We start from the raw sequence: 25350 nt of genomic DNA, 5'->3' as shown, positions 1-25350 counted from the left end.
AAGAAGGGGGAAAATGTTCAGTGCAGAGAGCCGCGGCTGCAGAACACAACTGGATTGCCTCCATGACACTTGATACTGTAGCACTGAGGGGATTAAAATTTGGATTCCTCGGTCATGCAACCTGCATGGTGATCTCTGCAGAGGTATGCTTCCACTGCTCCCACCATCACCAACTGTATATACTGCTGTCAGCAGTTTTAAGGGGTCAAAACTCAATACATACTCTTTTTAAAGGGATTCTGTCATCAGAATTTAGGCCTATAACCTAAACATATGGCGAGGTCCCTACTAATACACTGAATCCTAAACTGACCTTATCAAATGCGCCTGTGGCTCTATAATCATATAAAACAGGTTTATATCACCTGTCACTCGCGTCACAAATGTGTCCAAGGGGACGTCTCATGATGCAGGGTGCCCGGCTGCAGCCATCTCGTTTTGGTGCCCAGCGCCGCCTTCTGAATTAAAATCGCCGCCCTCCCTTTCATTAGAGCCGCCTACCTCAGTTCATCGCCGCCTCTCTAACATCCGCTCTCCTCAGCCAAATCCAGCGCGTGCGCACTAAGTATAACCTGATGCGCCCGTGCGGACTCCTGGCAGCGGCCTCGTTAAGCGCAGTGCACATGCGCCGGCCGGCGCACTTCGCTCGAACCTGCCTTGATGCATGCGCACTTTGCTTAACGAGGCCGCTGCCAGGAGTCCGCACGGGCGCATCAGGTTATACCTAGTGCGAACGCGCGGGATCTGGCTGAGGAGAGCGGACGTTAGAGAGGCGGCGATGAACTGAGGTAGGCGGCTCTAATGAAAGGGAGGGCGGCGATTTCAATTCAGAAGGCGGCGCTGGGCACCAAAACGAGATGGCTGCAGCCGGGCACCCTGCATCATGAGACGTCCCCTTGGACACATTTGTGACGTGAGTGACAGGTGATATAAACCTGTTTTATATGATTATAGAGCCACAGGCGCATTTGATAAGGTCACTTTAGGATTCAGTGTATTACTAGGGACATTGCCATATGTTTAGGTTATAGGCCTAAATTCTGATGACAGAATCCCTTTAAGAAATTTTTGTCTAGAATCCAGGAGCGAGTGTTAGGGTGCTCATTTACATTAGAATATTGACAGCGGGATCGGCTGACTAAATGTATGGGGGTGTTCCATCTCTCCTGTGCTGGCAGATGTTGTGGTAAAGAAGAATCCAGATGCTTTTTTTCCTCCTGCAGTAGATAAGCCACTGCCAGGGGTATCTGGGTGCGGTATTCCTCTACCCACTTTGAAAACACAATGCACCAGCTGAGCCAAGCTTCATGTATATGAGGGAGATCGGAGGAATAGCTGTTGGCCAAATGACCATATGACCAACAGTTATTTAAAGTGTGTGGGCAGCTTTAAAAGAGTCATAACGCTCCTGGGCCTAAATGAAAATGTGTAACAGGATACCCAAATACTATGTGCCATTTTATAATACTGGTGCCTTCCTGTGTGGCAGAGGGGTCTTTGGATCCCCTAAGGCACCAGGGTGCACCCCCCATTTCCGCTGCTGTTAGCTATTAAAGGAATTTGGGTAAAATAGGACAATGTTAGGAGTTAGCTCTGCGTTTTTTGTCACATGCCTCTTGCATGGGAAATTTTGGCCTCACAAGATCTGTCCTTGAAGCTCTGTAACAGATTCCAGCTCCCCCTAACACTCTCCACATTGTTGCCCCTGACTTACCAACTCTTAGAATACAAACATTTTTTAACCTACAGGGTCTCCCCCCTTCCTGCCATTTTTTTCCTGCTGCCTCCTGAGCTCCAGTGTCCCCCCGCCAGATTTTTTTTTGACTTGTGTTTTGTTGCTTTTTGCAGATTGTATGAAAGAGTCAGGGTGCAGCTCCAGCACCTGCTCTCTGAGCAGCAGTGAGAACCCATATGCCACCATTACAGACCCCCCCGCGCAGCACTCCAAACACTCAGAGAACAGCTACGTGGAAATGACCTCACCTGTCCATACAGATGCCCCATACTCAGATATACCACCCTCATCAAAAGCTAACAAAAATGTATATGACTTGGGTAAGTGTCAGTTTCCATGCCAGCTACACACCATGCATGACATTGTAGCTCTGCTACACGCTGCCTGATGCCAGCACAGACCAGTCTGCATGACGTGCTGGCACACATTGCTTGACGCATTCATCCAGGTGACCAAATGTGCTCATTCCCATTCTCAGATTGCTTAACGTGTACTTGATTTTGCTTATCATGGCTCATGGTGTACTTCTTAGGCCTCATGCACACGAACGATTTTTGTTTCCGTGTCCGTTCTGTTTTTTTTGCGGATAGGATACAGACCCATTCATTTCAATGGGTCCGCAAAAAATGCGGACAGCACACCGTGTGCTATCCGCATCCGTATGTCCGTTACGTAACATAACATGTCCTATTCTTGTCCGTTTTGCAGACAAGGATAGGCATTGTTACAATGGATCCTGAAAAAAAACAGATGACATCTGGACGTCATCCGTTTTGTTTTGTGTACCCGCAATTTGCGGACCGCAAAACACATACAGTCGTGGGCATGTAGCCTTAGAGGTAGACTCCAGTTGAGTCATCTCAATCATGTTCCTTATGGAACGAGTAAAAACCATCAGGAAACCTTCAAGGATACATTACCTGGCTAATTTCTCTTACAAGAATATCAGTAATAAACGAGCCCTGGGCGTTCCTCCTTCATGATGAAGAGGAGGAGAATTGTATGAACATGTTACAAGGGGGCACCATTTTTTTTTGGGGGGGGGCTCTTTTTTATATTGTTGGGCATTTTTATTATTGCTTTTTATTTATTTTGGGCTAAAATAATTTTTTCAGTAATTAAACATGTCAACAGTTTTTCTTGTCAGAATTTGTCAGAGAACTGGTGTTGACCGGATCTGTAGCCCTTATCTCTGAACTCCAGACAGCTCACAAACACTCATTTCAGCTAAATTCTTCTAAGAATTTGGCTATAATGAGTGTTTATGAGCTCTAAGGAAAGTGCAGATAAAGGCTACAGATCGAGCCACCAGACAGCTCCCTCATGGATTCAGTGGGAAGCAGAGAGACTACTAGTCATTGCAACTGAAAGCTGTTGGAGAAAAACTGTTGCAAATTTTTAATAAAGACCAACTGGAAATAGATTTTCAGCCCCAAATGAGTAGAATGCAATAATAAAAAGAAAATGGCCAATAATGTTCATAGCCTTTAAATGTGTCACCGCCATGCAAGCAATACTATGCTGTATTGTATCTGGGGTTAGACATCAAGTATGGCTAGTTTAGTGACCAGACTATGAAACATCTGCCTCTGCAGTGTGTGGTCAATGAGTTCTCACTTTCAGAAGCCTACAGGTAAAGCCTCTTCAGATCATGGATTTTTCTTTTATGCAATTAGAAGAGAAGCATATTCCCGTAGGAATGCAGTCCTATTTTTCTTTTGGGTGCAGTTTGGGAAGAGGTTGAATGACCACAAAGTACTTGTATCTGTAGATACAAGCTGCTATTTCTCTCCACACATCAAACCCTGATCAATGTTTTCTTCTAGAAATAAGCCTTATCAGGCGTCTACATTCTCCTCCTCCTGTGAGTCACATCCTTTTTGATGAGTAAGGGCTTATTCGGCACATCAGTGGTTCAAGTCTGTGTTCTCCATGCACTACTTTGGTCTTGTAGACAGAAGATGTCGTCTCTATTCAATGGGTCTGTGAAAACCACAGAAAGCACATGGATGCCATCCATGTGTCTTCCATTTTTCACAGATCCACTGCATAGAAAATTGTGAAAAGTTTGTTTAAAAAAAAAAGGTTTGCATCTACAAAAACGAATCAACCATTGTGAAAAAACACTGAGACATGGCTGCAAAATGGACGTGTGAATAAGACTCCATTCACACGTCCGTAATAATGGGTCTGCATCCGTTCGCAGACCCATTCATTCTCTATGGGGCACACAGTGTGCTGTCCGCGTCTGCATTTCCGGAGCGCGAGCCCCGATCTTCCAGTCCGTGGCTCCAGAAAAAAATAGAACATGTCCTATTGTTGTCCGCAATTGCGGACAAGAATAGGCATTTATTTGGGGGTGCCGGCCAGGTGTATGCACTACGGACGTGTGAATGGACCCTAAGGCTTTCTCTCTCTTGTGAAATATAATGTGCTCACCTCTATCGGTACAAGTCACAGTTAGGCTACCTTCACACTTGCGGCTAAGCTATCTGGCAACCTGCTGGTGTTTTCCTTATCCGACATAGCCAGGTAGTGCAGCGTGCCTGCCAGACCCCATTGACTATAACAGGATCTGACCTCTCCCTGGCATAATGACGGGATTTGGCCGGACAAAAACGTTGCATGTATTTATGCTGGGGAGCGTCTGGATCCCATTATAGTCAATGAGGTCCGGCAGGCACACCGCACCGTCCGGCTATGCCATATCCACAGGCTGTTCTCTGCTGGAATAGCCTGTCGCATAGCTTTGCCGTGAGTGTGATGTTAGCATTTCATGTACCTTCTGCCCTTGTGTTATATTCTGTGTTATATATCATGTCCTACTTTAATTACACTACAGGCCATATAAATGAAGAAAAATTACATTATTATATAGACAAAATCATAAAATAACCAACTTGTACCGTCTAAAAATGCTCCTGAAAGGTGGACTATATACCATATGTAATAACAATGCTTGTGAAACATGAAAACAATTCACAGATAAGATTCGATAGTTTAATTTATACAGCTACCCCAATGTATACCTCTTGCCCAAACAACCTCCTTTTAATTGTAATAGAAATTCGGGTTATGGGCTGAGCATGCATTTTGTTGTAAAATAATTTTTATTGTTTTTTTCTCTTGGACAATACACTAAGACACATAAGTACATAATTCCAACATTGTAGCAATCAAGTGCTTAGCGTTGCCATTAGGAATGTGTACAGTAAGGTAACAGAAAACTGTACATAGCTATATTACATCACAATATTGTAATACAGTAACATGAACAATGTCAGGAGAGGTCTAGGGGTAAGAGGGAGGGGAGGGAAGGGTATGGAACAATGTAAATTACTGCTGAGCATGCATTTTGTATGATAGAGACATTGGGGGAGATTTATCAAATCTGGTACGAAGTAGAACTGGCTTAGTTGCCCATAGCAACCAATCAGATCCCTCCTTTCATTTTCCAAAAGGAGTTCTGCAAAATGAAAGGTGGAATCTGATTGGTTGCTATGGACAACTAAGCCAGTTCTACTTCATACCAGATTTCATAAATGTTCCCCATTGGAGTTACCTAGATAGCTCATATACATTTTGAGGCAGATTATGAAAACTGTCTACAAGGGAAAGGCTCTATGTTTCCGATAGCAGCCAATCACAGAGTAGCTTTCATTTTCCTACGGCAGTGGCTGGGCCGTGATTGGTTGCTACAGACAACAACAAAAAAGTTGTTGTCTTTCGGACGGTATTGATCAAAGAGGCAACACGGATGTTTACAGAAATCTGACTAAGGGCTCATTCACACAGCCGTGGTTTTGTTCCGCATCCGAGCCACATTTTTTACGGCTCAGGTGTGCTGTCCGAATCCGTTGCTCCGTTCCGTGGCCCCGCAAAAATGATAAAACATGTCCTATTCTTGTCTGTTTTGCGGACAAGAATAGGCATTTCGGCAATTTGCGGAACGCAAAACACGGCACGGTCGTGTGAACAAGCCCTAAGGGGGTTGTCCAGGTTTAGAGCTGAACCCGGACATATCCCTGTTTTCACCCAGACAGCCCCCTAATATGAGCATCAGAGCATTTCATGCTCCGATACTCTCCTTTGTCCTGTGCTGAATCGTACAGGGCAAACGCTTTTTTGGAGATCCGGGGACGTACTGGACTCTGCATGGGGAAAGCTAGGCAGAGACTTCCGCCTAGCAGTGAACCCGGTGATATCACCAGCACTAATGGGCAGGCTTTAGCGCTGCCCTAGCCTGTAAAAAGGTCAGTGCCAGTGACGTTACCAGCAACAATTTTAGGTGGAAGCCTCCGCCTAGCAGTGTAAAAAATATAAACCAACAGCCCTGCGCGATACAGCGCAGGGCAAGGAAGAGCATCGGAGCATGAAATCGTCCATGCTCATATCAGGGGGGCTGCCTGGGTGAAGAAGGGGATATGTCTGGGTTCAGCTCTGAACCTGGAGAACCCCTTTAATAAGACAGTAAAACTACTGATTATTCCCAACTAGGGATGAGCGAATCGACTTCAGATGCTTCATCCGAAGTTGATTAGCATAAAACTTTTTTTAGTTTTAATACTCCTACTCTGTACAGTATTAGAATGTATTGGCTCCGATGAGCCGAAGTTATTACTTTGCAAAGTCTCATGAGACTTCATATAATAACTTAGGGAATTTAATTTTACTGTAAAAAACCTTGATACAGAACTCGGGTTCGGTTCCAAGGTACCAGCTGGAACCGAACCAGAGTTCTGTATTAAGGTTTTTTACAGTACAATTTAATTCCCGAAGTTATTACACTAGACTTCGCAAAGTAATAACTTTGGCTCATAGGAACCAATACATTCTAATATTGTACGGAGCTCCTGCTCCGTACAGTATTAAAACTGAGTTTTATGCGGATCGTCCCTACTCACAACCCTTCTTGCCCTGTCTGTGACCACAGTCAGAGTAAGCTAAGGGGCTACTCACAGAAGAATAGTCTTGTTGTATTATCCCATGTTTCACAGCCCAGCTCAGCGTTTAACTAACCTGAATTCACAGATCTCTATGATGCATACTTACCAACATTGCAGTTGGCAAATTAAGGACAAATAGACCCTGCAGCGGAAAAGCCCCAAACCTGGTGGAAACGCCAATTATGCGAGCATTGCTTATTTTGGCCCGGGACAGCCTGAATGTGCAGAGACTGCCTGTGAAATTTAGGGACAGTCCCTGCAAATTCAGAACTGTTGGCAACTTGGTCAGCTCAGGTCAGTTAAACCCACTATCGGGCCATGACACATGCGAGTAATACTGATGAATAATGTGTCCAGACTACTCTTGGATGAATAACCCCTTAGAAATATTGCTATGGTCATGCCATAACCGCTTATCATGAAGGGAATATTTAAGTCAGGTTTCCCTTGTGGCATAATTTTTGTTAAATTTATCAAACATTATATGTGGTTTGATAAATTTGGAGTATTTTTGAACACTTTTGTCGAGAACTGTTACTCCGTTTTGGTTTTTTTTTGGTTTTTTTTTACGGCACCCCTTATTGGAGTTAGATTGCCCACTTTTTTGGGGCAAGTTTATAAAATGTAGCAGTTGATAAATCTTGTATGCACTTAATTAACAGTCAACCACGTCCACCTTTCCACCCATAATAAGTGGCAAGAATGGCATAAGATCACAAATAGTTGCAACTTTTTGCCCAAAAATAATGTCTACCAAAATGTAGAACTTTTTTCTCCACCAGAATTCTGGCGCATAGGGAGTGTATAATTTCTCCCACATAGTAACCAGTCTCCATCAATTGAGTTTTAAGCTGAAGGCTGGGCTGTCACCGTGCTGGCAACCTCAATCTGTATTATTAATCATATTTTTCTAAATATACAGGACCATTTGAGTGTGCCTTAAGTGAAGTCATAAAGAGCACCCAGAGAACATGCTGTGCCTTTAAAAAGTCCACCTCTTCTCCACTCATTAATCTAACTTAGTAGCACCTGTCTGAGCTCTTTAAAGACCCCTGTCCACCCCACAGTCAGTCAGACGCCAACTACTACCATGGGCAAGACCAAAAAGCTGTCAAAAGACACCAGAGACAAAATTGTGGACATCCACAAGGTTGGAAAGGGCTACGGGGCAATTGCCAAGCAGCTTGGGGTGAAAATAGATCAACTGTTGGAGCAATTGTTAGAAAATGGAAGAGGCTAAAGTCTCCCTCGGACTGGGGCTCCATGCAAGATCTCACCTCGTGGGGAATAACTGATGATAAGAAAGGTGAGGAATCAGCCCAGAACTACAAGGCAGGAGCTGATCAATTACATGAAGAGAGCTGGGACCACAGTTTCAAAGGTCACTGTCGGTAGAACACTACGCCTTCATGGTTTCAAATCATGCATTGCACGGAAGGTTCCCCTGCTCAAGTCATCACATGTCCAGGCCCGTCTGAAGTTTGTCAATGACCATCCAGAGGAGTCATGGGAGAAAGTCATGTGGTCAGATGAGACCAAAGTAGAACTTTTTGGTCTAAACTTCACTCGTCGTCTTTGGAGGAAAAAGAAGGATGAGTTGCATCCCAAGAACACCATCCCTACTGTGAAGCATGGGGGTGGTAACATCATGCTTTGGGGTTGCTTTTCTGAGAAGGGGACAGGATGACTGCACTGTATTAAGGAAAGGATGAATGGGGCCATTTATTGTGAGATTTTGAGCAACAACCTTCTTCCCTCAGTCAGAGCATTGAAAATGAGTTGTGGCTGGGTCTTCCAACATGACAACGACCCTAAGCACACAGCCAGGATAACCAAGGTGTGGCTCCGTAAGAAGCATATCAAGGTTCTGGAGTGGCCTACAGTGATGGCCAGTTCGCATTGTTCGCCCACCAACATATACGGGCTGCCATCTTTTTTCACAAGTCCGGCGAGGCACAGGTAAGCCCTTACCTGTGCCTGTGCGCGAGCCAGTCTGAAAACAAGTGCGGTCAGTGGGAGCAGGCAGTTCCGAGAACAGCCACCGAGGGCCCTCATCGGGCTGTTCTCGGAACTGCCTGCTCCCGGTGACCTCATTTGTTTTCAGACCGGCTCCCGGCACAGGCACAGGTAAGGGATTACCTGTGCCTCGCTGGACTTGTGAAAAAAGATGGCAGCCCGCATATGTTTGCATGCGAACTGGCCTTTACTGGTGGCCTAGCCAGTCTCCAGACCTAAATCCAATAGAACATCTTTGGAGGGAGCTGAAACTCTGTGTTGCTCAGTGACAGCCCCAAAACCTGACAGATCTAGAGGAGATCTGTGTGGAGGAGTGGGCCAAAATCCCTGTTGCAGTGTGTGCAAACCTGGTCAAGAACTACAGGAAACGTTTGAACTCTGTAATTGCAAACAAAGGCTTCTGTACCAAATATTAACACTGATGTTCTCAGGTGTTCAAATACTTATGTTCAGCAGTGCAAGACAAATACATTCTTGGGAGAACTTTCAAAATTGCAGGGTGTTCAAATGCGTCTGTTCCTCATTGTAATATGCCACAATATGGTATTAATGGCTCTGCCTTCTATCAATTTGGACCCAACTACAAAACAGGGCCACATTTAGTAATTTTTCCAGGGCCATTTAAGTTCCCAGTCCGCCCTTGAGAGTGGCGCTAATATAATATAACCCCTTCAATACTTAGCCATGTTGCAGGTGAAGTTCTACTCAAAGCAAGTCATTATTATTACTGTTTATTCTTGCCAGTCAGCCACAAACAAGATTTGGTTGAATACACAAGAAAATTGCCTGTAATAACATCAATTGATGCTATAATCAAGGGAGGTCATGAAGGGAGCAAGCACATAGGAACCCATGTAGCAAATGAAAAGTTTTATTAGCATAGCATACAACGAGGTCCATACTTTAATTAGCTTCAGCCGGAAAATGCCTCTTATAAAATGTGTATTCGTTTATTTGATCCAGGCAATCTAATTGATTTTGTCTTATCTCTCACATACCCATTGAGGTTGGGTGCAGATGTTTTTTACATCAGAGACAGCATCAGTGCAAACCTGTTGCTTACACAGCATCATAATAACATATAGGCTGGGGCTAGACTTTTGTTACTGCGACAAATAATCGCCATGTACAGTGCCCTGAAAAAGTATTCATACCCCTTGAACTTTTCTAAATTTTTTTTTGCATTACAGCCACAAACTTAAATGTATTTTATTGGGGTTTTATGTGATAGACCAACACAAAGTAGCAAGTATGTGTGAAGTGGAAAGGTCTTTACTGAATAGTGGGGCATGCACTTGTATTCAGCACCCTGTACTCTGATACCCCTAAATAAAATCCAGCATGACAAATTGCCTTCAGAAGTCACCTAATTAGTAAATATAGTCCACCTATGTGTCATGTATTCTCTGTGAAGGCCTCAGAGGTTTGTTAGTGAACATTATTGATCAAACAGCATCATGAAAACCAAGGAACATACCAGACAGGTCAGAGATAAAGCTGTGGAGAAGTGTAAAGCAGGGTTAGGTTATAAAAAAAAAGTATCCCAAGCTCTGGACATCTCATGGAGCACTGTTCAATATATCATCCAAAAATGAAATAAAACTGCAAACCTTCCAATACATGGCCGTCCACTTAAACTGACAGCCCAGGCAAGGAGAGCACTAATTAGAGAAGCCAAGAGGCCCATGGTCACTCTGGAGGAGCTGCAGAGATCCACAGCTCAGGTGGGAGAATCTGTCCACTGGACAACTACTAGTTGTGTACTACACAAATCTGGCCTGGCCATTTTTTAAAGCAAGCTATAAGAATTCCTGTTTGCAGTTTGCCACAAGTGTCATAGGGGACACAGCAAACATGTGGAAGAAGGTGCTCTGGTCAGATGAGAGCAAAGTTGAACTTTTTGTCCTAAATGAAGAACGCTATATGTGGCGGAAAACTAACACTGCACATTACCTGAACACACCATCCCCACCGTAAAACATGGCGGTGGCAGCAGCATGCTGTGGGGATGCTTTTCTTCAGCAGGGAAAGGAACGCTGGTCAGAGTTAATGGGAAGATGGAGGGAGCAAAATACAGAGCAATCCTGGAGGAAAACCTGGTAGAGGCTGCAAAAGACTTGAAAGCGGGATGGAGGTTCACCTTCCAGCAGGACAACGACCCTAAATATACAGCCAGAGCTACAATGGAAAGGTTTATATCAAAGCATATTCGTGTTAGAATGGCCCAGTCAAATTCCAGACCTAAATCTCATCCCAGCTTGAGCTATTTTGCAAAGAAGAATGGGCAAAAATTTCATCCTGTAGATGTGTAAAACTGGTAGAGACATACCCCAAAAGACTTGCAGCTGTAATTGCAGCGAAAGGTGGTCCTACAAAGTACAGGGAGTGCAGAATTATTAGGCAAGTTGTATTTTTGAGGATTAATTTTATTATTGAACAACAACCATGTTCTCAATGAACCCAAAAAACTCATTAATATCAAAGCTGAATATTTTTGGAAGTAGTTTTTAGTTTGTTTTTAGTTTTAGCTATTTTAGGGGGATATTTGTGTGTGCAGGTGACTATTACTGTGCATAATTATTAGGCAACTTAACAAAAAACAAATATATACCCATTTCAATTATTTATTTTTACCAGTGAAACCAATATAACATCTCAACATTCACAAATATACATTTCTGACATTCAAAAACAAAACAAAAAAACAAATCAGTGACCAATATAGCCACCTTTCTTTGCAAGGACACTCAAAAGCCTGCCATCCATGGATTCTGTCAGTGTTTTGATCTGTTCACCATCAACATTGCGTGCAGCAGCAACCACAGCCTCCCAGACACTGTTCAGAGAGGTGTACTGTTTTCCCTCCTTGTAAATCTCACATTTGATGATGGACCACAGGTTCTCAATGGGGTTCAGATCAGGTGAACAAGGAGGCCATGTCATTAGATTTTCTTCTTTTATACCCTTTCTTGCCAGCCACGCTGTGGAGTACTTGGACGCGTGTGATGGAGCATTGTCCTGCATGAAAATCATGTTTTTCTTGAAGGATGCAGACTTCTTCCTGTACCACTGCTTGAAGAAGGTGTCTTCCAGAAACTGGCAGTAGGACTGGGAGTTGAGCTTGACTCCATCCTCAACCCGAAAAGGCCCCACAATCTCATCTTTGATGATACCAGCCCAAACCAGTACTCCACCTCCACCTTGCTGGCGTCTGAGTCGGACTGGAGCTCTCTGCCCTTTACCAATCCAGCCACGGGCCCATCCATCTGGCCCATCAAGACTCACTCTCATTTCATCAGTCCATAAAACCTTAGAAAAATCAGTCTTGAGATATTTCTTGGCCCAGTCTTGACGTTTCAGCTTGTGTGTCTTGTTCAGTGGTGGTCGTCTTTCAGCCTTTCTTACCTTGGCCATGTCTCTGAGTATTGCACACCTTGTGCTTTTGGGCACTCCAGTGATGTTGCAGCTCTGAAATATGGCCAAACTGGTGGCAAGTGGCATCTTGGCAGCTGCACGCTTGACTTTTCTCAGTTCATGGGCAGTTATTTTGCGCCTTGGTTTTTCCACACGCTTCTTGCGACCCTGTTGACTATTTTGAATGAAACGCTTGATTGTTCGATGATCACGCTTCAGAAGCTTTGCAATTTTAAGAGTGCTGCATCCCTCTGCAAGATATCTCACTATTTTTGACTTTTCTGAGTCTGTCAAGTCCTTCTTTTGACCCATTTTGCCAAAGGAAAGGAAGTTGCCTGATAATTATGCACACCTGATATAGGGTGTTGATGTCATTAGACCACACCCCTTCTCATTACAGAGATGCACATCACCTAATATGCTTAATTGGTAGTAGGCTTTCGAGCCTATACAGCTTGGAGTAAGACAACATGCATAAAGAGGATGATGTGGTCAAAATACTCATTTGCCTAATAATTCTGCACGCAGTGTATTGCCTCAGGGGGGCTGAATACAAATGCATGCCACAATTTTCAGATTTTTATTTCTTAATTTTTTTTAAAACCAGGTATCATTTCCTTTACACTTCACACATACTTGCTACTTTGTGTTGGTCTATCACATAAAACCCCAATAAAATGGAGGGGCGTGGCTAGCGGCGCATGGCAGTTGCTGTGTGAGACACCAGCTTTGGAGCATTACAGCTCCAAAGCGGCTCTTGACTGCCTCAAATTCAGGCCCGATACATCTGGCTTACCCCCTGCCGACTGCATGATGCTGAAAAAGAAGGGAAAGAAGAACCCATTGAAGCTCACCTAGTTTTTTCCAGCAGTGGATCCCTCACAAGATAGCGCCGCGCTTCCTCCGGCAACAACACAGGGTGAGCACAAATTCCCAAGCAATTCCATGGCCTCGTCAGCAGCAAGGGAGCAAAGATCAAGGGTTTGGACATCTGAATCCAGCCCTGGGTCATCCCCGGGAGGAAAACTTTCCTAAAACACATGATAGTGTGTCCTCAGTTACTAAGGCCTCTAGGAGCCATGTTACTACAGTAGGCCGGTTAGTGGGGAAACCACAAGCTACCACAGCCACCAGTCCTTGCTCCACTATACCGGGATCTACTATTACTGTAACTGAATGAAGCACCTGCTGAATGATTTAAAACTGTCCATTCAAAAAAAATTCAGGTTAGCTATTTCTGAATTACATGAGATCACATCTCTGGGTAATCGTACTGATCATATAGAGTCTAAAATGGCGGAGTTCACTGTGGTCCATAATGAGATCGTAGATGTGGCTAATAATCTTGAAGAAGAAATCGCTGCACTGAAAAAGAAAATCGCAGATATGGAAGACCGTTCACTGCGCAATAATGTCCGTTTTAGGGGAGTGTCAGAAGAGATAAAACAAGAAAACCTGAAAGATTACCTCACTGATTTATTTGCAGCCCTTTTACCCCAAGCGAGCACTATTGACTTTCTGATAGATAGGGATCATCGTCTGCCAAAACACTCCCAGCAGACAAACCTAGAGACCTTACAGCCCGCATACATTTTTTTCATATAAAAGAACAGCTGCTGGAAGCTATGCGCAGGGGAACGATCCTTCCAGAAAGATTGAAAAACATCTCCCTATATGCTGATATCTCACAGCTAAAAGGCGGGAATATAATGGAGTCACAAAGCTGCTCAGGGATCACAAAATCCCTTACAAGTGGGGCTTTCCTGTTAAGCTGATCATCACCAAAATGTGAGGAAAGCATGTTCTCTCATCACCAGGAGCCGCTTTTCAAATGTGTAGAGAATGGAATCTACTCTCAGAGGACAACACCGCGAACCTCGGTAAAAGACAGGCTCCACAACATATCCCTGAAGAGTGGACCACAGTGACTTACAGGAAACGCCGTACGGTCTAACTCTATTCCAGGCAAGCCGGAGCATTGCTCTTATTGTATCCTTTTCTGCTAGGCATGTCTATAAGTTGCCTCATTTTGCACAAGGCAGTGGTGTCACGGGTGGTGTTGCAGAAAGCTGGAACTTATAAATAAACATCCGACTGGCTTGATCCCAAACTAAGGAGCATATGGGTGAGCCCTATAAAACCCCTAGAGCTCTCCCTGACTTCTATGCCCATACAAAGGTCTTTATGGTAGACGATTGCATGCCCACGTACCTAATACTTTGTGACACCTGAAAACCCTATAATAGTGAGGGGACACGACCACCGGCTCCCTGCACTTAATATGGACGGAGTCAGGGTCACCTAGAATCAAGCCAGCAAGGAAACACAAATAAAGGAAAAAGACTTATCTGAGGAATCAGCAGTAGCAGTCTCCAGCAGTGAACAACTCATCCAGGAAGTAGTATAAACCGCAAGGTGTGGCAGTATGGGAGGGAATATAAAGGGAGACAATTAGTGTAAATAGGTGACAGCTGGGAGAAGGAAAGGAGATGACAAAGTGAAATCAAAACAAAGAACCTCATGCAAAAGGTAGAGAAGAACGTCTAACAGACCTTCTCACAGAACTGGCGGTGACAGTACCCCTCCCTCTACGGGTGGACTCCGGACACTCAGAGCCCACCTTCTCAGGATGAGACCTATGGAAAGCCCTGATGAGACGAGTGGCCTTAATGTCCGCCACTGGGACCCACCTCCTCTCCTCAGGACCATAACCCTCCCAATGAACGAGGTACTGGAAAGAACCGCGGATAATGCGAGAATCCACAATCCTAGAGACCTGAAATTCAAGATTACCATCAACAACAATCGGAGGAGGAGGCAAAGAGGAGGGTACAGTGGTTTGGACATAAGGTTTTAATAGGGACCTGTGAAAAACATTATGGATCTTCCAAGTCTGAGGAAGATCAAGACGGAAGGCAACAGGATTGATGACGGACAAGATCTTGTAAGGCCCAATAAACTTAGGACCCAACTTCCAGGAGGGAACCTTTCAGTTTGATATTCTTTGTAGACAACCACACCAGATCACACACATTCAGGTCCGGACCAGGCACACGTCTCTTATCCGCCACACGCTTATATCTCTCACTCATCCTCTTCAGATTACCCTGAATCTTTTGCCAAATAAATGACACAGACGAGGAAAATCTCTCCTCATCAGGTAAACCAGAAGACCCCTCTCCAGAGAATGTCCCAAACTGCGGATGAAACCCATATGGACCAAAAAATGGTGACTTATCAGAGGACTCCTGGCGACGGTTATTTAAAGCAAACTCAGCAAGGGACAAAAAAGAACACCAATCCTCCGGATTCTCCGCCACAAAACAGCGCAGATATGTCTCCAGATTCTGATTGACGCGTTCGGTCTGACCATTCGACTGTAGGTGAAAAGCAGAAGAGAACGACAACCAAACCACCAAGCGAGAACAGAAGGCCTTCCAGAATCTGGAAACAAATTGCGTGCCCCTATCAGAAACGATGTCTGAAGGAATGCCATGCAATTTAACAATGTGATCAACAAACGCTTGCGCCAGCGTCTTGGCATTGGGTAACCCAGGAAAGGGAATGAAATGCGCCATTTTGCTAAAACAGTCCACTACTACCAGAATCACAGTCTTCCCCGAGGAACGAGGCAGGTCTGTAATGAAGTCCATGGACAGATGCGTCCAAGGACGGGAAGGAATGGGTAACAGGAGGAGAGAACCCGATGGCCGTGATTGAGGGACCTTGGCACGAGCGCAGGTCTCGCAGGCTGACACAAAACCCTCAACCGTCTTACGAAGAGCCGGCCACCAGAATCTCCGAGCAATGAGATCCACTGTGGCTCTACTCCCCGGGTGCCCAGCAAGGACAGTATCGTGGTGCTCCTCAAAAACCTTGTGTCGTAAAGCGAGAGGCACAAACAACCTCCCAGGGGGACAAAGATCAGGAGCCTCTGCCTGGGCTGCCTGAACCTCTGCCTCCAAAACAGGATAAAGAGCAGAGACGACCACCCCTTCAGCCAAAATGGGACCCGGGTCTTCAAAGTTCCCCCCTCCCGGAAAACAACGGGACAGGGCATCCGCCTTCACATTTTTAACCACAGGGCGGAACGTAACAACAAAATTAAACCTAGAAAAGAACAAAGATCATCTGGCCTGTCTCGGGTTCAGACGCTTGGCCGATTCCAAGTAGGCCAGATTCTTATGGTCTGTAAACACGGTAATAGGGTGTCTGGCTCCCTCTAACCAATGGCGCCATTCCTCAAAAGCTAATTTGATGGCCAACAACTCCCTATCTCCCACATCGTAATTTCTCTCTGCAGAGGAGAGTTTCCTTGAGAAAAAGGCACACGGTCGCCATTTGGCGGGAGAGGGACCCTGAGATAAGACCGCACCCACACCCACCTCAGAAGCATCCACCTCAACAATAAAAGGTAGAGAGACATTAGGTTGTACCAAAATGGGAGCGGAAGCAAAACTCTCTTTGATACTAGAAAAGGCTTTAAGCGCATCTACCGACCACGAAGAAAAATCTACCCCCTTTTTAGTCATATCAGTGAGTGGCTTAACAACAGAGGAATAATTCAAAATGAACTTTCTGTAATAATTGGCAAAACCCAAAAACCGCATCAGCGCCTTCTGATTCTCAGGAAGCTCCCAATCAAGCATAGCGCTGACCTTCTCAGGGTCCATGCGAAAACCAGAAGTGGAGAGAAGAAAACCAAGAAATTGAATCTCCGGAACCGCAAACACACATTTTTCCAGTTTAGCGTACAATTTATTCTCCCGCAGAATCAGCAAGACCTGACGTAGGTGGTCTCGATGAGTCTTGAAATCAGGAGAAAAAATCAAAATGTCATCTAGATACACCAGTACAAATTTCCCCATTAAATGATAAAGAAAATGCTGTTCACAAAATGTTGGAAGACGGCCGGAGCATTCATCAAACCAAAGGGCATAACCAAATTCACGAAATGACCCTCAGGGGTATTGAAGGCCGTCTTCCATTCGTCCCCTTCCCTGACCCTGACTAGGTTGTATGCCCCTCTTAAATCCAACTTAGAAAAAACCTTAGCCCCAACAATCTGGTTAAACAGGTCCGGGATCAGAGGAAGCGGATATGGGTCACGAATCGTGATACGGTTCAGCTCCCTGAAATCCAGACAAGGTCTTAAAGAACCATCTTTTTTCTTAACAAAAAAAAACCAGCGGCAACAGGTGACTTCGAGGGTCGGATGTGTCCCTTTCTCAGGCTCTCAGAGATATAAGTACGCATATCGACTCTTTCAGGTTGGGAGAGATTGTATAAACGTGATTTTGGCAGCTTGGCGCCTGGGATGAGATTAATAGGGCAGTCGTACTCCCGGTGAGGGGGCAACTCCTGGACACCATTCTCGGAAAACACATCCGATAATTCAGAGAGAAAAGATGGCACAGTCTTGGTAGAAACCTCTGAAAGAGACGCCATGAGGCAATTCTCTCTGCAAAACTCACTCCAACCATTTATTTGCCTTGCTTGCCAATAATTGGTGGGGTTATGTTTAGTGAGCCAGGGTAGCCCCAACACTAGAGGAGTAGGTAATCCGCTTAAGACGAAACATGACATCCTCAACATGAGCGTCACCCACAGTCAAACGGATATTGTGAACTATGCCCTTTAATGATCTTCGAGAAAGTGGAGCGGAATCGATAGCAAAAACAGGTATATCCTTTTCCAAAGTGCATACCTGGAAACCATGCGTTGTTGCAAATTGATTATCAATGAGATTGACAGCTGCTCCACTATCTACAAAAATCTACAAATAAACGGCAAACCTTTAATTTCCGCATCAACCTTGCCAATAGTAGCAAATGGAAAGTTTTTAGAGGGTTTTTTTCTTTTTGTTTTTCTTTTATTACCCTCAGAAAGCTCCATGAATCTCCTAGAGGGGCAAACATTAGCCAAATGATTTATACCCCCACAACAGAAACAAACCCTCCTCTGAGGGCTGAATCCTCTACTATCAGAGGCAAGCAAACCCAGCTGCATGGACTCCTCCTCAGAGGGGATTGAGAGAGACTGAGACCCCTGCACACTGAATGAGACAGCCCCACTGTCCTTGGACTGAATATGCCAGGAAGGAGTAGTCTCCTCTCTCTCTCTAAGACGCCTGTCAATACGAACAGCTAGAGACATGGCAGATTCTAACAAGGCTGGTCTCTCATGAAAAGCAAATGCATCTTTCAATCTTTCCGAAAGACCATGGCAAAATTGACTTCGGAGTGCAGCATCATTCCAACCAGTATCAGCTGCCCATCTCCAAAATTCAGAACAATATATCTCTGCGGACTGTTTACCCTGGCATAAAAGACGCAGTTTAGATTCAGCCAGAGCAATACGATCCGGGTCATCATATATCTGCCCCAGGGCTACAAAAAATTCATCCACCTATCGGAGGGGCCATGCCCCCACCAGCAGCCCCAAGACTGAGCGTTATCCCTGAGCAGCGAGATGATGATCCCCACCCTCTGCTCCTCATCACCAGAGGAATGGGGAAGTAGGCGAAAATGGAGTTTGCAAGCCTCTCTAAAGCGAACAAAATTCTCAGTACCCCCGGAGAACGTATCCGGAACCGAGATCTTAGGCTCGGAACAAACTCTATGAACGCCAGCAGAACTGGTCACCTGAAACTGAGACACAGTTTTACGGAGATCTGCTACCTCCAGCGAAAGACCTTGCATGCGGTCAATCAAGGCTGAAACCGGATCCATGCTTAAGACGGTTATGGCGGTTTATAATGTCACAGGTGGTGTTGCAGAAAGCTGGAACTTTTAAATAAACATCCGACTGGCTTGATCCCCAACTAAGGAGCATATGGGTGAGCCCTATAAAACCCCTAGAGCTCTCCCTGACTGCTATGCCCATGCAAAGGTCTTTATGGTAGACGATTGCATGCCCACGTACCTAATACTTTGTGACACCTGAAAACCCTATAATAGTGAGGGGACACGACCACCGGCTCCCTGCACTTAATACGGACGGAATCAGGGTCACCTAGAATCAAGCCAGCAAGGAAACACAAATAAAGGAAAAAGACTTATCTGAGGAATCAGCAGTAGCAGTCTCCAGCAGTGAACAACTCATCCAGGAAGTAGTATAAACCGCAAAGTGAGGCAGTATGGGAGGAAATATAAAGGGAGACAATTAGTGTAAATAGGTGACACCTGGGAGAAGGAAAGGAGATGACAAAGTGAAACCAAAACAAAGAACCTCATGCAAGAGGTAGAGAAGAACGTCTAACAGACCTTCTCACAGAACTGGCGGTGACAAGTGGGCTGACACTAGCTCACGGTGTGTTTACATCGGATTCCGTTGATCTGACCCCCAGTAGATACACATCTTGTATCCTACAGTGACTACTTGACTTTTCCTACATTAGACCATAGAAGATCTGTTAGTTCATGTCCTGGACTTTTTTTATTATGTTTATTTTTGTTTTCTCAATTTTCTGTTTTTATATGTTTTATACTCTTTGCCTAGTGAACAAAGGCGGACGCTCGTCTATGCGCCATTTGTACACATGATTGTAGTGGTACTGTATATAATGGGAGCTAAACCATATCATCCATTATACTATTGTTATGGGGTTTAAAATAATATCACTGAATGAAAAGATTGATGCTCTGGAAAGAGGTTAAAGCTCTAGGTGGACATGTGGTATGCATTTAAGAAACGCTTTTGAGATCAGCAGATCTTAAATGCCTACAAAATAAGCATTTCCCCTAGATATATTCAGTGGCTGTGCCTAATAAAAAAGGAGGAGTCACGATTGCTGTTAAAAACACAGTGGCCTTTACTTTACACAGAGGTATGGTGGATGATGGGGGTAGATTAGTTGTTTTACATTGCACTATTAATAACGCAAATTATACCTTGGTCGCACTATATGCTCCCAATGGATGTCAAGAACAGTCCCTTAACTGGGTACTAGTCAAAGTATCTAAAGATACATTTGGGTCCTTGATGGTGATGGGGGATTTCAACAAACCCATATGGCTTTCGATGGACTCTACATCTAAAATACCCCATAAAGAACCAACTTCCCTATATTCCATATTACATAAAAATGGCCTATTTGGTGCATACAACATCCCTAAGATAGGGACTACATGTTTTTCTCCAATCCTCACCAGATATATACCAGAATCGATTTCTTTCTTATAGACAAGTCCCTCTTTCACTGAATCAGTCAGTCTGCCATCCACACTATATCATGGTCCGACCATGCCTCTATCACCATGTCTGTGACTGAACACTTAAAGGGAACCTGTCACCATGTTCTGACATATAAAACCAAATGTGCCTTAATGCTTGTTTACCCTCATAGTTCCCAGTGATCGAGCCATAATCTTCTCAGGACTAACCTGTCCTATTTTATCGCCCTATAACGCTTTCCCGCCTTTTATGCTAATTAACATAAAAAAGTAATATCTTACATGCTTGACCAGAGAAGCGTCATATTTTCTCCGAGTCAAGCTCCTCAGCTCCGCCTAAGAAACGCCCCTACAGATAAAATCTCGCATGAGCTTCCTTACTTCGAGTCAAGGTAAGCACGCCCCCTAACCATCCCCTCTTGTTAGATTAACAGCCTGCAGTGTGGCCGGGATCGCATAAGTCTCGCGCATGCGCGATGCGCTCCTTGGTAAGGCGCGATCCTGTCTCCGGCTATTGCCGCTGTTAGCCGGGTTTCAGCGGCGCACTGCTCATGTCCGAGACTTGTGCCATCCCGGCCGCGCTGCAGGCTGTCAATCTAACAAAAGAGGGGACAGTTAGAGGACGTGCTTACATAGACAAGAAGCAAGGAAGCCTCATTTGCATACGACCTGCGGGGGAATAAAAGTTGTTTTACAGCGATCATGCGCCTCAGACATTTTACACAAGAACATCATTAAAAGCCGGATGTTAACAGCTTTAAGGTACTGCTGGTGGTTTATGATCCATTTTGGTGCTGATAGGTTCCCTTTAAGCCTGAGTCCCTTATTGCCATGGAGACTGAATAACTACATTCTTACCCACAATACTTATAAGCCGCAGATGCACCGTTTTATTAAAGATATTTTGCCTTTAATGATAATAATATAACTTCAAATAGTACACTTTGGTGTGCCATGAAAGCCACAGTGAGGGAGCGCATTATCCAACAATCCTCATTTGATAAGAAGTGTAGACAAGCTAAGCAGCTCCAATTACAATTACAATTGGCAGACTTACATAGATTAAATCAGCTTATTTAGCTGAACTGGCTCCTAAGATAGCCATAGTGCAAGTCGAACTACATAACTTACATACATATCAATATGACCTGCCGTTACGCCACCTTCGATTAAAATATTATTGGTACGACAATAAATCAGGAGCCCTATTAGCCCGCCGCCTTAAATCTCAAACCCTGAAATCTAGAATACCATATCTGCATGGCCCAAATGGAACCAAAATGTTGGATCCCAGGGGAATTGCTAATTCCTTTGCTGGCTACTATAATACCCTATACAACTTGAAAGACGACAATGCCACACACCAACCGACACACTGTGAAATCGTGTCCTTTCTAAATCAAATCTCCTTGTCTGTAATCTCCACAACATATGCACAACAATTATCTGCAGAAATGACTGAACAGAGGGTAATAAAGCTTATTGACTCATTACCTTTACATAAATCCCCGGGTCCAGATGGAATGACTGGTGAATTTTATAAGACTCACAAACTCTATTGCTCTCTATTTAACTAAAGTATATAATGTATTCAGAACAGGCAAATTCCCATCAGAAATGTTGGAAGCACTGATTGTCACCCTACCTAAACCAGGGAAATCACCAAATACACCTGCTAACTTTAGGTCGTTCTCACTTCTGAGTGTCGACTTAAAATTATATGCCAAGATCTGGGCACATAGACTAAATGACATTCTCCCAACAGTAATACGTAAGGCTACTTTCACACTAGCGTTGTTTAAATCCGGCGTTCAATTCCGACACCGGAACTGCCCGCCGGATCTGGAAAAACGTGTGAAAACGGATTACATTTGAATACTGATCAGGATTGTGATCACAATGAAAAAATGCATTGGAAAAAACGGATCCGCCATTTATGGACTTTAACTTTTTTTTCACATTTTTCGGGTTTAACATGCAAAAGCCGGATCCGGTTTGACTGAACACACAGCGCCGGATCCGGCGTTAATGCAAGTCAATGGGAAAAAGACCGGATCCGATGTTCAGTCAAAGTGTTCAGGATTTTTGGCCGGAGGTAAAAATACAACATGCTACGGTTTTCTAAAAAGCCTGATCAGTCAAAAAGACTGAACTGAAGACATCCTGATGCATCCTGAACGGATTAGGGCTCTTTCACACCTGCGTTCTTTTCTTCTGGCATAGAGTTCCGTCGTCGGGGCTCTATGCCGGAAGAATCCTGATCAGTTTTATCCTAATGCATTCTGAATGGAGTGAAATCCGTTCAGGATGCATCAGGATGTCTTCAGTTCCGGAACGGAAAGTTTTTTGGCCGGATAAAATACCGCAGCATGCTGCGCTTTTTGCTCCGGCCAAAAATCCTGAAGACTTGCCGCAAGACCGGATCCGGAATTAATGCCCATTGAAAGGCATTGATCCGGATCCGGCCTTAAGCTAAACGTCGTTTCGGCGCATTGCCGGATCCGACGTTTAGCTTTTTCTGAATGGTTACCATGGCTGCCGGGACGCTAAAGTCCTGGCAGCCATGGTAAAGTGTAGCGGGGAGCGGGGGAGCAGCATACTTACCGTCCGTGCGGCTCCCGGGGCGCTCCAGAGTGACGTCAGGGCGCCCCAAACGCATGGATCACGTGATCGCATGGCACGTCATCCATGCGCATGGGGCGCTCTGACGTCATTCTGGAGCGCCCCGGGAGCCCCACTCCCTGCTCCTACTATGGCAACCAGGACTTTAATAGCGTCCTGGCTGCCATAGTAACACTGAAAGCATTTTGAAGACAGCTCCGTCTTCAAATGCTTTCAGTACACTTGCGTTTTTCCGGATCCGGCGTGTAATTCCGGCAAGTGGAGTACACGCCGGATCCGGACAACGCAAGTGTGAAAGAGGCCTTACTCTCCATTCAGAATGCATGGGGATAAAACTGATCAGTTCTTTTCCGGATTTGAGCCCCTAGGACGGAACTCAGCGCCGGAAAAGAAAAACGCTAGTGTGAAAGTACCCTAATGATCAAGTGAGCTTTGTAATAGGGCGCCAAGCATCTGATGGGTCCCGTAGATTTCTAAATATCCTGTCGGTGGTTGCTAAACGTCGGACGCCTTCACTGCTTCTCTCTTTGGATGCAGAGAAGGCGTTTGATAGGATTCATTGGGGCTATATTAAGGAGGTACTTGGGAAATGTGGATTTCCCCCTGCTTTCCTTACCCCCATTATGGCATTATACACTAACCCAACTGCAAAAATCTTTACTTCAGGTTCTATCTCAGACCCATTCACCATCTCTAATGGAGTTAGACAAGGGTGCCCACTGTCCCCTCTCATTTTTGACATGGTCATGGAACCCTTGACCAACACATTAGATTATCTCCGGATATCGAGGGCATTAGATAAGGTTCAGAGGACCATAAAATTGGTCTCTTTGCAGACGATGTTCTTATCTCCCTCAGCAAACCAGTAACATCATTACCCCCTGTAATGGATATTCTTGCACACTTTATCAAAGTTAGCTACTACAAACTCAATGCTACCAAATCATTGGCCCTGGGGATAGGCATAGATGAGAAATTACAGTCAGTCTTACAGCAGCAGTACCCCTTTTGATGGACTACTGAGGGAAATCCGAATTTGGGGATAACTTTAACATTCTCTCCCACCAAGCTTCAGATCACAAATTACCAGCCCTTAAAGGGTTTCTACCACTTCGTTTCACATAATTAGCTGTCAGACACTAGCGATCCGCTAGTGTCTGCTCTGCCAAACCATCCTAATATAATTGCTTTTGGGGCAGCCGTTTCGCAAAAAAAAGAACTTTTATTGATATGCTAATGAGCCTCTAGGTGCTATGGGGGAGTCATTAGCACCTAGAGGCTCGGTCTACCTTCACAAACTGCCGCCGCCCAGCGCGTCCCTCCAGCCCGACCATCTCCTCCGGAATGTGATCCTCCCTGTGAGCGTATGTATTCGGCGCATGCGCAGTGAATGTCTTCCCTGCTCAGACATCTCCACTGCGCCTGTTCCTCGGAGCACTATGACGTCATCGCGCAGGCGCAGTGGAGATGTCTGAGCAGGGAAGCGGTCAGACATTCACTGCGCATGCGCCGAATACATACGCTCACAGGGAGGATCGCATTCAGGAGGAGATGGGCGGGCTGGAGGGAAGCGCTGGGCGGCGGCAGTTTGTGAAGGTAGACCGAGCCTCTAGGTGCTAATGACGCCCCCATAGCACCTAGAGGCTCATTAGCATATCAATAAAAGTTCTTTTTTTAGCGAAATGGCTGCCCTAAAAGCTATTATATTAGGATGGTTTGGCAGAGCAGACACTAGCGGATCGCTAGTGTCTGACAGCTAATTATGTGAAACGAAGTGGTAGAAACCCTTTAACTAAACAACTCCTTACTGACATCAAGTCCCTTTTGATGTATCCTATCTCTTGGTTGGGTCGTATTTCTGCTGTCAAGATGTTTCTACTCCCTAAGATATTATATTATTTCCGTTGTTTACCTATCTTTGTCCCCCGCCAAGTCATTAAAAGAATACAAAGCATATTACTTAACTTCATTTGGGCGAATGGTAGACCGAGTGTACCTGCCTCTACTCTGTTTCTCCCTATATCACATGGTGGCCTGGGAGGCCTATTTATTCTTATGTATTATAGAGCAACCATCTTAGACCAGCTCAAATATCTATGGATAAATGATACTAGTAAACAATGGGTGAAAATGGAAAATCACTTAGTGGGGACAACCAATATGAAGCTCTTTCTGTGGAGCAACACTTTGAGCAGAAAGCCTCACCTATCCCCCTCACTTCCTTTCCAAGCGGGAATCAATTTGTGGACTAGATGTTCCTTTATCAGGACATTAATTCCCCTACGACGTCCTGCTACTCCATTACAGGTCCTACAAGCACTAATCCCAAGCCTTGACTTATCAGGATGGATAGACACGACAAGAGGATTGATACGCTAGGAAAGATTCTTAAAAACCAGATACTTTTTCCTTTCTCGCAAATTATGGAAAACTTTGGAATTGA

General features: G+C 44.8%; 1 protein-coding gene across 1 annotated transcript in view; it reads left to right on the top strand.

The window, feature by feature from the left end:
- The window catches only part of MEGF11 (multiple EGF like domains 11), a 370671-nt gene that overhangs the window by 340289 nt on the left and 5032 nt on the right, over positions 1-25350 (top strand). The window contains exon 19 of the mRNA XM_040414290.1: positions 1849-2055. Coding sequence (XP_040270224.1) covers positions 1849-2055 — 207 coding nt within the window. The remainder of the gene's footprint in view (positions 1-1848; positions 2056-25350) is intronic.

The sequence above is a fragment of the Bufo bufo genome, chromosome 1, assembly GCF_905171765.1.
Source record: "Bufo bufo chromosome 1, aBufBuf1.1, whole genome shotgun sequence".
In the NCBI taxonomy this organism is placed as follows: Eukaryota; Metazoa; Chordata; class Amphibia; order Anura; family Bufonidae; genus Bufo; species Bufo bufo.
Note: the sequence above shows the minus strand (reverse complement) of the source record. Positions and strands in the feature narration are given on the sequence as shown.